Below are 13167 nucleotides of genomic sequence, written 5' to 3' on the forward strand. Positions count from 1 at the left end.
ATTGCTGTCTGTCATAGCTCTTTAAAACATGCTCAGAAAATACTATTTTCCAAGGTATTTAAAACATTTTAAAGTTACTTCTCATGTTTGGGGTTCAAAGTAATTTGAAAGTATGTGTTGAGAAAGGTGTTTCCTTGGCTGTGGCCTAGGCCTGGGCTATGGCAGGGGGTCTGTGCTGGAAGCTTTCAGCATTCCTTGTGTCTCAATGAGTCTTTACGGCAAGGTCCCCACATGCTGACAGCGGGTCAACCCCCTGGTGCAGAGGGTCTGCTAGGGGCCTGACGTCTCTGAGCCAGAGTGTAATGGAGCCTGGGTCTGCATCCGCCTCCTTCAAGGCTGCCCCCTTGCCCCCCAGCTCCCCAGGCGAGGAGAATGTGAGAGAGACGTGCCCACTTCGAGTTTCTGAAGAACGTGCCTTTGTGGCCATTTCTTCATCAGTTGGTTTGTATGCTCCCTGTTCCTCTGCAGCAACAGGACGGGCTCGCACGCCGCTCCCCCTACCCAGCCAGCTCCGGCTCAGCTCTCACGGGGTGGCAGGAAGAAAAGAGGTCGTGGGGTACATGCCCGAGAGCTCCTTGGACGCCTCGCCCCAGAGTGCATCCCGGATAGGAAATGGGTCTGGGCTGCGTTTGGGGGCAACGCTTGCTGTCTTCTAACCCCAGGGAGGCTGCTGAGAAAAAGCTGATGCTTCTGAGTTTTCCTTGTGACTGTTTTTCCCTCTTTGGAAGTTCTTAAGATTTTTTTTTTTATCTTTGAAGTTCAGAAATTTTATGATCAATCTTGTGAGTCCTTTCTCCCATTAACTCTGCTGTGCAGAATGGAAGGTGTGCTGTCTCAGTCTGGGGGCACCTGTCCTTCAGTTCTGGGGACCGTTGTCGCATGGTATCCCTGACGGTGCCCCCTCCCCGCTTCCTGTGGGGCACCTGCTTGGGGCCCCTCACCCCTCAGCCTTGCTGCCCATGCCTCCCCTGCTCGGGCTCCCCTCCGGGTCTCCTCCCCGAGTCCTTGTCTGTGCTCTGGCTTTCTTAGACGTTTGCCTGGAAGAGCTGGGGGTGCTGTCTGTCCACGCCACAGTGTTTGCCCACAGCTGGTGGGAGACCTCCGGCAGGTGTGTGCTATGGATGGGGCCCCTGTGGGGGCAAGGGTTTTCTCCAGTCCGGCTGGACAGTTCCCCGTGTGGAGTCCTCGCCGGGCCGCCCGTGTCGTTCACAGAGGCAGAGCTGTGGGTCCCGAGTCTGGGCTCCCCTGGGTCTGGGAGGGTGCTTCTCAAGGCGTGCAGGAGACCCCTCCCGCCCTCACCTGTGCCCACCTGTCGCGTCCTCGGGCTGTCCTTCCTGGGCTCTCCACAGAGAACTGGCGGCTTCCAGCCTGTGCCTCTGTTCTCGCTTCCCGGGACCCTGGACACCTCTTTTCCGGTTCTGTCCCCTCTTCTGCTCTTTGTCCTCGGGTGTAAAGCTCAGGTTTTCCTGTCATTTTAAGGGCTCAGGAACCAGAGGAAGCGGAAGCCGCTGCCCTCCGTTCACCTCCGCACCTTGTTTCTTCCATGGCACTTTTCAAAAAGCCTCTAAGTTCTTAGGAATGTCGTAACAATTCCAGCTGCAACTTTGATTGTAGGCTTCGCTTCCCTTCACTTCCATTCTCACTCCCATCTTTTACCCCAAATAGGCTACGAAAAGCTGGAGAAACTAGGGAAAGTAACAACCTCGCTGAGTCCCCTCCCCGCTCCCGTGCCTGGGTCACGGGCCTGGGACACGGGCACTGTGTCTGCTCGCTCCCGGGAAACACCCTTGGTAGAGCTTGTAAACAGGGGCGTGGTTCTGCCGTCCGCACCCAGCGATGCAGTGTTAACCTGTTCTGCCCTAAAACTGCCCCCAGAACCCCGAGGAGACCCCTGGTGCCACAGCCCCTCTGCATGTGGCCCTGTGCCCGTGTGTGGGTTTGGGAGCCACTAGCCCTGGCCTGTGACCTGCTGTGTGCCTGACCTGGATGGAAATGGCTCTGGGGTTGGTGTGCGTATGAGAAGCTGGAGCCCTGGCACAGAGCCGGCCTTGCTGGGCAGAGGTGCAGGGTGGCACCCCCTCAGCAAAAGGCAGACTCGGGTCCCGTGTCGGTGGTGTGTAGCCCAGCACCTGCTGTCTTGCTGCCAACCCCCCGCAGCCCTTTGGGGGGGATTAGGCTGCCCCCAGCCCCGCTTCTGGGGTCCCTTGAATGGGGGCAGGCCTAAATGAACAAGCCCACCACCCACCATGCTGAGGCCAAATGCTGGGCACTTGGGGACGAGGTGTGACCTCATCCTCACATCCAGCCCTTTGGAAGCTCCTGGAGCTCAGGCCATGGGCACAGCCCAGGGGCACAGCTGTGGCCCCTCTGTGGGATGTCCTGGGTCTGGAGGAGGCAGCGTCCTGCCCTAGGAGTGGCATCAGGGTCTCATATATGGGGTCAAAGTCCCGGGCGTTTCAGAGCAGAGGCTGGGGAGAGCACAACGCCCTGCACTGCCGCCCGCCCCTGGGCTCAACCCTGTCCAGGGTGAAGATGTCGTCCTTCTTTTTTCTTCCCCTTGGAACATTTCTGGGGGGAATATTTAAAAAATGTACAATTTCAGTCCGTCCTCTAAAAAGAAATAGAACCTCATTCATCTGATAATATAGGAATCTTCAATACAGTTTTTAATAGCATTTTATTGAATTCTTACTCTGTGCTATATCCTTAACAGAGCTGTTTACATGTATATAAAAGAACCTCCCTGAGACCTCACACTGGCCTTCAGAGGCCCGTTTTTCAGGAGGGGCAAGGCTCAGAGGCTGCGTGCCTTCCTCAGGGCCATGTGGCTCTGAGCAGCAGGCTGCCGAGCGTAGCGCCTGGGTTGGTATGTGTAGACGTGCTGCTGGATGCTGGAGTTTCTGGTGCTCCGGGTAATACAGCTGATGCAGTGTCACCGCAGCTGACAAGACCGCTACTGGGTGGCTGAACGTGTGTGTGCCAAGCGCCTTCTAAGGGGCTGGTGTCCGCGGAGCGAAGACGGGCTCTGAAGGCACGGAGGCTTATGGCGCTTCTGCAGGATGGTGGGGCCTGTGTCTGCCCGGGTCCTGGGCTGCACAGCACCTGGTGTGGCCCACAGGGCTGGACATAGAGGGTGCTCATGCCTGCCCATCATCCTGACCCTGAGGAGACCCTGGGAAAGACGTGCCACGCACAGAGGTCGGGGTCCTGAGCCGATGCCTCACGGGCCCCCCATGCAAGATGGGTGATGGCGTGCCGCAGGAAGGAACGATGGCATGTTACTGCCGAGTGCGAAGTGCCGTCGCCTGGGGAGCTGGCCAGGCAGGAAGCCGTGCCTGCTTGGCTCCAAAGAGCAGTGGGAGGTCCCTGCGGCCCAGAGCGTGGCTCGCTTGCCCCTCGGTAATGGCGTCCTGCCTGGAACCCCTCAAGGGGACACCTGGGCCCCTGCTGCTGGGTTTTGCTTTTCAGATGGACCCGGAAATGCTCATTTCAGGAACTGGCTGCTGGGTTTTCCCCCTTTCCTTTTTTCTGCCCAAGGACCTTCTGTGGACCCGGCTGTTGTTTCCTCTCCACAGGCACCTGCACCAGTCGGGGGCCCTGACCATGGAGGGCCTGCCGGAGCCTCCGCTGGACCCCGTGGAGAGCATGGAAGAAGACATTGCTGACAAGGTAGGCCCTGGCCCAGGGTGGAGCGCTGTGTGCAGACGGCCCACCTCAGGGTTCCTTCTGAGCGCGGCAGCCCCGTGGTGCGCCCCGCGGGGTGCTGGTCATCATTCTGGCAAGCGGTGGGTCTCCGCAGGAGATGGAGGCGCCTTGAGGGCCACTCAGACCCCTTGGTCCTGACACCGTCCGGCAGGCCTCCTGGGGTTCCCGGCCCTGGGAAGGAGCCCCCGAGGGCGTGGGGGTCTCCTGCGTTCCTCTGAGTGCATCCAGGGTGCCGAGCTCGGGTCACCAGGGGCCTGAGGTGGGGGCTCCAGGTTCCCGGGAGGAGGGCACCCAGCCTGCAGCGATCACAGGGCTGTTCCCAGAGGTGCCTACAGCGGGGCCGGCAGGGCAGGGCACCTCCTGTGTCAGGCCCTGCGCCTTGCCGCCGCCTGCTCCCCTCGCCTCCCCCTGGTACCTCCTCTCTACGGCAAGTCCAGCATCTCGTGAGGCTCTCCAGGCTGGTGGCCTTCACTCCTGCCACCTGTGTGGGTATCTGCCTCCGACCTGGATAGTGAGCCTCCTGGGGAGGGAGGGGCCGAACTCCAGGCCTCTCTGTGCCTCGCATCCCCCACCCCCGTGGGCTAGGCCGGCAGTGCGGCGGCCCCCCCTGTGGGGGCCAGGAGCCTCACACCTTGTGCACCATGTGCTCCCTGTCCTCCCTGATGCCTGCGGGGCCTCATCACCTCCTTTACGGGGACGGTCTCCATCAGAACGGGCCCAGCTTCAGCAAGTGGACACTGCCCCCAGCAGCTTGCAGGGCCCAGACTCCCGCCCTTGGTGCTCAAGCTGCTGTCTCACTCCCGAGGTGGTCTTCCTGGAGAAGCGGGTGTCCGAGCTGGAGAAGGACACAGTGGCCAGTGGAGAGCAGCATAGCCGGCTGAGGCAGGAGAACCTCCAGCTCGTGCACAGGTGAGCACAGCAGCAGCAGTGTGACCCCCCTGGCCCGCCTGACCTCCCCAAGCAGGGTACAGGCTGCAGAACAGAGGTGCAGCTCTCGCCTGGGCACCTCTCCACCAGCTGCCGGAAGCTGGCTCGGGGTGGGGCTTGCTCTGGCAGGGCACCCTGCCCCGGCACCCAGGCCCTAGAGGGGAGAGCCAGGGAATAGGTGCCACCTCGGGAGCAGCTGAGGCCAGCAGCCCCCACCTGCTCAGACTGCACGGGGACAGACAGGCCGGGGTCCCGCTTGCATCCCATATCCTGAGAGCCCATCCTTGCCTCCCTGGACATGGGCTCATTAGCTCTGTGACTGTCACTGTGCTGTGTGCACATCACATCATCTCCTCTTACCTGTATGCTCTCCTGGGAACAGGTGCTGCTGCTGTTCCCGTTTCAGAGATGAGGGAACAGGGGCTCAGGGAGCTTAGGTAATTGCCCAGGGCAGAGGCAGCGGGGGGCTGGGGGCCAGGCCAGTGCCTCTGGGCCCCCTGCACCAGGAGCCTGAGCCTGGCAGAAACACGTGGGCCTAGTCCATAGGACCAGAGCACTAAGGGAGGGACTAGCAACTGCGGTGCTTGCATGGGGGGGGGGGGGTTGCTTTCCCCACCCGTTTTGCAGCCTTTTCAGAAAACACTGATTTTTGGCATTTTGAAACCTGTTGTGCCACGTGCCTCATGTCCAGTTTGTAGTAATGTGTCCTCGTGCACAGTGGGAGCTTGGCCAGGAGCCTCTGCTCTCTGGGCTGTGCCCGCGTATGCTGTGGGGAGGCCTGAGCAGCGCTAACAGGCAGGAGGCTCCGGGTGGGGTCCACGCCCAGGGTCTGTCCTCACCAGGCTGCTGGGCCAAAGCCTGGCTCTGCCCCGACCCTCACGGCCTGCGTGTCCTCACCCGTGACTTGAGCACATGGAGCCAGGCCTGCCCACGCGCACATGGCATTTACATCAAGACCAGGCCTCCTGAGGCTCCCAGGGCCGCCTGGCTCCTGCTGTAACATTCCCATCAGGACGATGTTGACCGTCATCACCTGTCCTCGACGCTGAAGACCAGGGCATTATGTAATCACAGGCGCCCCCCGCACCCCCTCTGGCACAGCATGACAGGAGTCAGGACCCTGGCCCGGTGGCTGCCTGCTCCCCTGCCTCTGCTACAGAGTGGGGGTGCGTCAGCTGCACCGTGAAGGGGCCTGGCCTCCAGTGCTGCACCAACCATGTATTGCATCTGCAGTTTGTTACCCTCCCCCTTGTCCTGGTCCAGGAAAACCACCTTTCCTGAGCTGCCTGGAGAGGTTCCATCTAACCTGACAGGCATTTGTCAGTCGTCCACATCAGTGGTGGAAAGTCCACACTCTGCGCCTCACCCTGCCCTCCCCCCAGTCCCCGGCCCCAGGATCAGCCATGCCCAGGTCCTGTGCTTGTGTTTTCCGTTTGCCCGAAGTCTCTGACAGCACACTTCTCCCACACAGCCCCACCACCACCGCGGTCCTCGCAGCTCTCGCTGCCCTGGGGGCTGCACACACCTTCTCGGGGTCGGCTTCCTCTCTCTCATGCATGTTTTCTTCGCGTGCTGGCTTGTCCTGAGGATATCCCCCAGCTGTTGCCTGGGAAACGGTGCACAGGGGCCAGGTTCTTTGGACTCTGTGTCTCTGAAAACATTCGCCCACTGCAGGTGGCTGGGCCTGAGATTCCAGCTGGAGTGGGGTCCCTACGAACGTGAAGGCACGCCCTGGCGCCTTCCACCCGTGCTGCGGTAGAGGTGGCCCTGCTGGCGGGCCAGCTGTGTGTCTGACTTCCCACCCTGGACGCTCTGAGGGTCTCTTACTGTTTCTTGGGCTGGGCACGTGGTTTCCACCCTTTATATCTGGAAAATCTGTCTTTCTACAATTACTTTTCTACAGTTTCTTCCATTTCCTCATCTGCCTGAATTTGTGTCAGTCAAATATTAGACCTTCCAACCTGCCCTCGTTCTCTCTTCCCTAGTCTCTGACTTTATCTTTTGTGTTTTTCTTCTACGTAATAACCTTGGTTTTCTCCTCCAACTTTTTTGTTGGATTTTACATCTTTTCTTCTTATATTTTTGATTTCTGAGAATCACCTTTCTTCTTATCACCTTTTTTGTTACTTCCATCGCATTCTGCCCGTCCCGTGGGTGTGTCTTGGTTCTGAGACGCTCGTCGGTTCCCAGGCGGCTCCAGCACAGTGTGTGTCGTTCGAGGGCCTCTGTCTGCCCTGGCTGCGTGTGCTGAAAGCGGCCCTCCGGTGTCATGTGACCTTTGGCTGGCTGTTCACTCTCGGGCGTGAGGCCCCAGAAAGCAACTGAGAAGCCCAGTGTGCGTGGATGGCTAAGGGTGTGGACTCCGTGCTGTCTGTGGGCAGGGCCTGGAGCCCTTCTCGTTGGGATGGTCTGTCTTCTGAGGGTAGGCGTGGTGGTCTGAGGAGGGGCCAGCGTCAGGGCCCCTGTGCGAGTGGCTCCTTTGTCCCCATGTGCTTGCTAACACCTGCCCTCACCTCTGCCACAGGTGGCCAGCGAGTAGCTGGGCTGCACACCAACTCCCCTCCTGGAGTGCCAGGGCAGGGTGCCAGGGTGGGCGTCTGGTGGGCCTGTGCCCCAAGCAAGCAGGCGGTAACTCTTGGTGGAGGCCGGTGTGGGGGGCAAGCTCCCACCGGAGGGCACCGCAGACTGCCCCCTGTCACAGGCCGGCCGTGGGCCTGACTTCCCAGTCGCCCTCAGTGGGGAGGGGAGGCCATCTGGGGCCCGCCCTGACTCCAACCCACCCTTGACCAGAGCTCTGGGTGGGAGTCTGAGTCTGACGCCCTCCTGCAGGCGGGGCAGGCTCTCCTGTGGCCTCCGGCGTGGTGGGAAGGGCCTCCTCCCCTCTGCCTTCACAGAGCCAATGCCCTGGAGGAACAGCTGAAGGAGCAGGAGCTGAGGGCCCAGGAGATGGTCCTAGAGGAGGCGCGGAGGCAGAAGGAGCTCTTGTGCAAGATGGGGAGAGAGAGGAGCATCGAGACGGAGGGCCTGCAGGCCAGGTAGGGCAGCCCCAGCCCTGCGAACGACACTTGCGTCATGCCCCGCCTCAGTGAGGTGCAGTGTCTGGGGGTACATTTGGTCGAGGAGAACTGAGGCTCCCTGTGAAGGGAGCAGAGGACTCCACTGAAGGCCGCAAAGGCCTGAGCCTGAAGCCTTCCCCCACGTGGATCACTTTCTCTGAGTCTCTCTAGTCCATGTTGTCCAGCCAAAATACCAATCTTTTTTTAGGGCAAGTTGACAAATTTAACTTTATGCTTATCTGGAGGCATAAGTCATGGATGAGCCAGGACAGCAGGGCCAGGCCGGGGGTGAATGTGTGTGCCACGTGCCATGAAGCCCCAGAGCCAGGGCGCTTGGCGCTGCAGGGGCGGGTCCACGCCCGGAGTCCGGCCGGATCCCTGCGCAGTCACACGTGCAGGTGACTGTCCTTGAATCACGGTTTGAGAAAGGAACCCACACATAATAACACCAGTGTCCCAGCAGAGAAGTGGCTAGAAGGGCGCCTCTGAGAACCACCCTGTCCCCCCAGAGCGCCCCTCCTGGGGGCAATGAGGGTGGAAGTGCTTCATAGAGTTGTCACCCCGCCAGTGCCACGTTGGGAGCTCAAAAGGTAATAGTCGTAAAAGTTCATGAAGGAGTCTTCCTGGGTTTTTCACATCCCCACTCCAGCTTATGAAGCTGGGAGGACACATCGTGGCTTTAAGAGGAGCTCTTGGCATTTTCAAAAATGGGGGTGGCAGGAAGGGGCTGCATGCAGAGCTGTGCTGGGGTCGCTGTGGATGGGAGGTCTCCTCGCATGTAGACAGAGGGGCACCACCACCTCGGATAGCTGGGCCCAACAGTCCGGCCAGCTTTCTTCCCTGGGCCTCAGTACAGCACACTTCAGTGGACTCAGAGAAAGCCACGTTCCTCATCTGTGCATGTGGGTAGCCTCTCCTTTGGGTCCTGTCCACTGGGGCTGTGGGTGCCAAGAGGCAGGGCCTTCCTCCCTTCTCTGTCTGCCCACACCAGAGTCTACCCAGCAGAGGTGTCCTGGGGGGCGCCAGGGTGGATGGGGTCTGTGCTGCTTGACACAGACCTGCTGCCTGCTCTGTGTATGTGCCCTGTGCCGCTGTGTGCCCGGACCCCATCAGTGTCCTGCAGCTCTGGGGCTGGAGGGGGCAGAGAGGCCTGTGGTTCTTCAGGAGCTGCGTGGGCCCTCAGAGCCCCTCTATCCCTGGGTCAGCACCCTGGGGTGAGCCCTGCACAGGCCTCCCTGGCATGGCCCCTGTCCACTGGCTTACAGAGGAGAGTGCACAGCACAGGGATGCAGGCGCCTTGGAAGAGCTGGACACTGGGCAGCACCCTAATGAGGCTGCACTGGGCCACCACCCAACATGTGACTGCTCAGTGGCAGATGAAACACGCAGGGAGGGGACACAAGTCTTCCTTACAGAGGGATTCCAAGCAGCCCACAGACATGTCCCCTCAGCAGGGATGGGGGGCACTGGGATGCGGCACTGTGTCCTCTCCTCCCTGGGGGGCCCAGGCTCGATGACAGGCTCGCCGAGGACAGAGAGTGGGTGGGAAAGGTACACTTGGCAGGAGACCCCGGCAGGTGCACCCCAACCGGTGGTCCAGGTCAGCATCACCACGATGAGTCGTCAGGACTCAGCTACACCTGGCCAGGGATGAGAAGGGCACCCCACCTCTGCGGATTCTTCCCAAACCTGTGGCCCGTCTAGTCCCCAGTAAACCCCAAACAAACCCAATTTGAGGGACGGCAGACCAAAGACACGAGCAGAGCTGCTCAACACTGTCAGGGTCATGAAAAGCCAGGGGAGTTCAGGCCGCAGGCCAGAGGGGACCCAGGAGACAAGAGGGCGGGGTGCAGCACAGTCCTGGGGGTCACGGAACGGGAAGGGGCACCAGGGGAAAGGCCAAACAGGATCCATGGCTTGGTGACTAGTGTGTCCCAGTGTGAGCATGTGGGCCGAGATAGATGGGCCACAGTGAGAAGCAGATGCCACGACAGGAAGCTGAAAGGGCCGGGGTCCCAGGGACTCTGTACTCTGCACCTTTTCTATGGACCTAAAATTATCCCCAAACCCAAAGTGTATTTAAAAGCCATCCTGGCACCTGGGAAAGCTTTGGCCTAGAGCACTTGTGTGTCCCAGGGCACGGGGCTCGGCCTCTGGATTCCCAGCCTGCGCACTAGCTGGTCTCTGAGACAGGGCCCCCCTTGCCACAAGGAGGCGTCCTTCTGGGGAGCTGGCCCAGTCTTGTCCTTGTGCCCCAGGCTGCAGCAGCTGGATGAGGAGAACAGCGAGCTGAAGTCCTGCGTGCCTTGTCTGAGGGCCAGCATCGAACGCCTGGAAGAGGTGAGCTGCTGGCCCGGAGGTCTGCCTCTCCTCCGTCCTTGGCACCTGATGGCTGTCGGGGGCTCAGCGTGGGGGGGAGGCTTTCCAAAGCGGGACAGCCGCACGGCTGGCCTAGGGGCCTACGTGGGAGCCGCTGGTTGACGAGTACGCCTACAGCCAGGAAGCTGTGTTGCTTCAGAGAGCAGGTGTGTGTAGAGAGCAAGGGAAGCCTGGCTGGGCTGCCCTTTGCTGGAAGATACTGGATCCTGCCGGGGGTCATGCTTAGATCAACCAGCTTTCCTGAATGCACGGGTGATGTCTCTGAGGGGCTGATCCTGGCTCGACCCCTCATGCCCCCCCTGCAGACGTTCCCCAAGGGGGCTCTTCTCCCTGTTCTCCCCTCCTTGCCAAGTGTCCTCCTGGGGCCCTCTGAACCCTGAGGACCTCTGAGTCCCCTTGTGCTCTGGCAGCTGCAGCTCAGGTCCTTCCCGCTCTGCCGTCTCTGGGCAAGTCCCTGTGGCCTGTGGCGGTGCCCCAGGCCCTGAGAACTGCCACGCCCGGGTGTGCACACGGCAGCCATGACGGGAAGGCTCAGGCGCAGCCCTGCAGACATGAGTGGACGGAGCCTGCCAGGCACAGACAGCTAAGAGAGGCTGTGTGAACCAAGTGGCCAGTGAGGCATGCGTTGCATGGTGAGTGTTTCATTCCTGCAGGAGAAGCAGAAGTTGCTGGATGAGATGGAAGAGCTGTCGTTGCGGCTCGGTGCCGAGCAGGAGAACAGGAGGAAGCTGGGGGACAGGCTGGGCCATGAAAGGCACCAGTTCCAGAGGGACAAGGAGGCCACCCAGGAGGTGAGTGTTGCGTCCGGGGGGTGGGGGTGGGGTGGAATGCACTGTGGACCCACAGCTGTGCCTCTTGTGTCACAAGACCATGGCGTTTAACTGCGCTGGGCGTGGGGCAGCCTTTGGGAAGCCTGGCGCTGCCTCGGGAAGTGGCGCCCGTACCGACCCAAGGGGTCAGACCCGGGGGCTGCGCTGACATGTGCTGCCCCACGGCGCCCGCCCCGCGGCGGCCCTGCAGCTGATCGAGGACCTGCGCAAGCAGCTGGAGCACCTGCAGCTGTTCAAGCTGGAGGCTGAGCAGAGGAGGGGCCGGAGCAGCGGCGCGGGCCTGCAGGAGTACAGCAGCCGCGCACGTGAGAGCGAGCTGGAGCAGGAGGTCCGCAGGCTGAAGCAGGTGCGGTGCCCGCGCCAGGGCCCCCCCCACCCCCCCGTCCCGTGCAGGCCCGGGCCCAGAGTGACCACCCTCCCCCCGCAGGATAACCGCAACCTGAAGGAGCAGAACGACGAGCTCAACGGGCAGATCATAACCCTGAGCATCCAGGGCGCCAAGAGCCTCTTCTCCACGTCCTTCTCCGAGTCCCTGGCGGCAGAGATCAGCTCCGTGTCCCGTGATGAGGTAACACCCTCACCCCCTGCCCGGGCCTGGCACCCAAAGGCGCCTGCTGTCGTGTGCCCAGTGCTGACCCCCTGCTCCTCCCCAGCTCATGGAAGCGATTCAGAAGCAGGAAGAGATCAACTTCCGCCTGCAGGACTACATTGACCGGATCATTGTGGCCATCATGGAGACCAACCCATCCATCCTGGAGGTCAAGTAGAGGCAGGAAGGCTCAGCCCCACTGGACTCAGGATCCCACCAACACCCCAGACAGCCAGCAGGTCCCACACCCTCCAAGGGGGAGCATGCAGCTGGGCTGGGGCACATAAAGACGGGGCTGCAGGAGCAGGGCTCGGAGGGACAAACCCCAGAAAGCCCTGGGGGGGCCGCCCCTGCACAACTGTGGGAGCGTTTCTCAGGCGTGGGCGAGCACCTCTGTGAGCTCCCCTCTGTGGTCCTGCCCTGCGGGAGGAGGGGAGGGACGTGCCCACAAGGGTGCTGCCTCTTGCACCCACACGGGCCTGACTGGTGCCCCAAGAGCCTCGGCCACTCCTGGACAGTGCAGAGGCCCCGGGACCCTCACGCCAGATGTGGTGAGGGATGGACAGGCAGGCGAGGCCAGTGTATGTCAGCGTCCGGCCAGGAGCTGCAGGGCTTCCAGCTTCTCTGGGGCTGTCCGGGCCACCACCCAGCTGAAGGGGCACCTTGGTCCAGCTGCAGGCCTAGGGGCCTCTGGGCCACACAGCTGTCCTCACAGCCAGACCCCCACTACAGTGACCCTCAGGGCTCTGACCCTCCTGTGGGGCTGGGGTTGGGACAGAAGCCTCCACCCTGAAATCAGGACTCGAGGGTAGCCACGTGATGGGGTAGATGTTGCTGGCTCCCTAACTGCCAAGGTGCAGTCAGGGTTGTGGTGAGGTGCTGCCTCCCAGTGAGTATGGCCTTCCTGGAGTCCCGTCATCATGTGCATAGGTTGCCCGTGACCTCTGTTTCCCAGGCCAGAGTTCAAAGTCTGGAACCACATTTTCTCTGGGAGTTTGAGGTTAGTGAATGGGTGCATTCCACAAGGCACGTGGAGGCCAGACAGGGCAGGCTCGCCAAGCACACAGACCAAGAACAGAGCAGGGCCTTCCTGGCAGCTTGGGGGTTCCTTTAAGGAAGTCTCTGCTCAGCGGTGTGCTGCCCAGGGCAAGAGAATCACTGCACACAGACCGCCCACTACTGTGTGTGAGCGTGCGTGCGTGTGCACACATGTGGGAGCCTGCGTTGCCCTGGGTCCCTCCATCCTCCGTGTTGCCCACCTGCTACACGAAGATTTAAGATGTTGCCTGGTATTGTACATTTGGGGAAAAGCCTTGGGTGTAAATCAGTGTAAACACAAAGGAGAGATTTTTCTATCATGTAGAGTAGGTATTTTTTATAGATTGAAGGTTGATCAATTTTTTAATACAATCCAAGAGAGAAAACTATCTGTGTATACACATGAAATATATATATATATATATATATATATGTATGATAATAAACACTGGAACTCTGCTTTCTGCACCCGGCCCTGCCCTGGTGCCACCTATGCATCGCCCAGCAGGACTGCAGCTATGGGTGCAAATCGCCACGAGACATTTCACGCAAACCCAGACACCCCACTTGCACACTGACCCTGCTTCATCCACTGGGGACTCCCAGGCAGAGTGACTGGCTGAGATGCAGGGGGTGAGGTTAG

The 13167-nt window shown here is 60.6% G+C and overlaps 1 protein-coding gene across 1 annotated transcript in view; it reads left to right on the forward strand.

Moving 5' to 3' along the window:
* Window positions 1-12954, forward strand: part of RAB11FIP3 (RAB11 family interacting protein 3) — a 70552-nt gene extending 57598 nt beyond the window's left edge. Inside the window, exons 7-14 of the mRNA XM_036915716.2 lie at window positions 3576-3669; window positions 4511-4614; window positions 7527-7667; window positions 9947-10028; window positions 10721-10858; window positions 11088-11243; window positions 11325-11465; window positions 11551-12954. Of these exons, the coding sequence (XP_036771611.2) occupies window positions 3576-3669; window positions 4511-4614; window positions 7527-7667; window positions 9947-10028; window positions 10721-10858; window positions 11088-11243; window positions 11325-11465; window positions 11551-11664 (970 nt within the window). The 3' untranslated portion in view covers window positions 11665-12954. The remainder of the gene's footprint in view (window positions 1-3575; window positions 3670-4510; window positions 4615-7526; window positions 7668-9946; window positions 10029-10720; window positions 10859-11087; window positions 11244-11324; window positions 11466-11550) is intronic.
* Window positions 12955-13167: the final 213 nt, after the last annotated feature.

The sequence above is a fragment of the Manis pentadactyla genome, chromosome 10, assembly GCF_030020395.1.
Source record: "Manis pentadactyla isolate mManPen7 chromosome 10, mManPen7.hap1, whole genome shotgun sequence".
NCBI lineage: Eukaryota > Metazoa > Chordata > Mammalia > Pholidota > Manidae > Manis > Manis pentadactyla.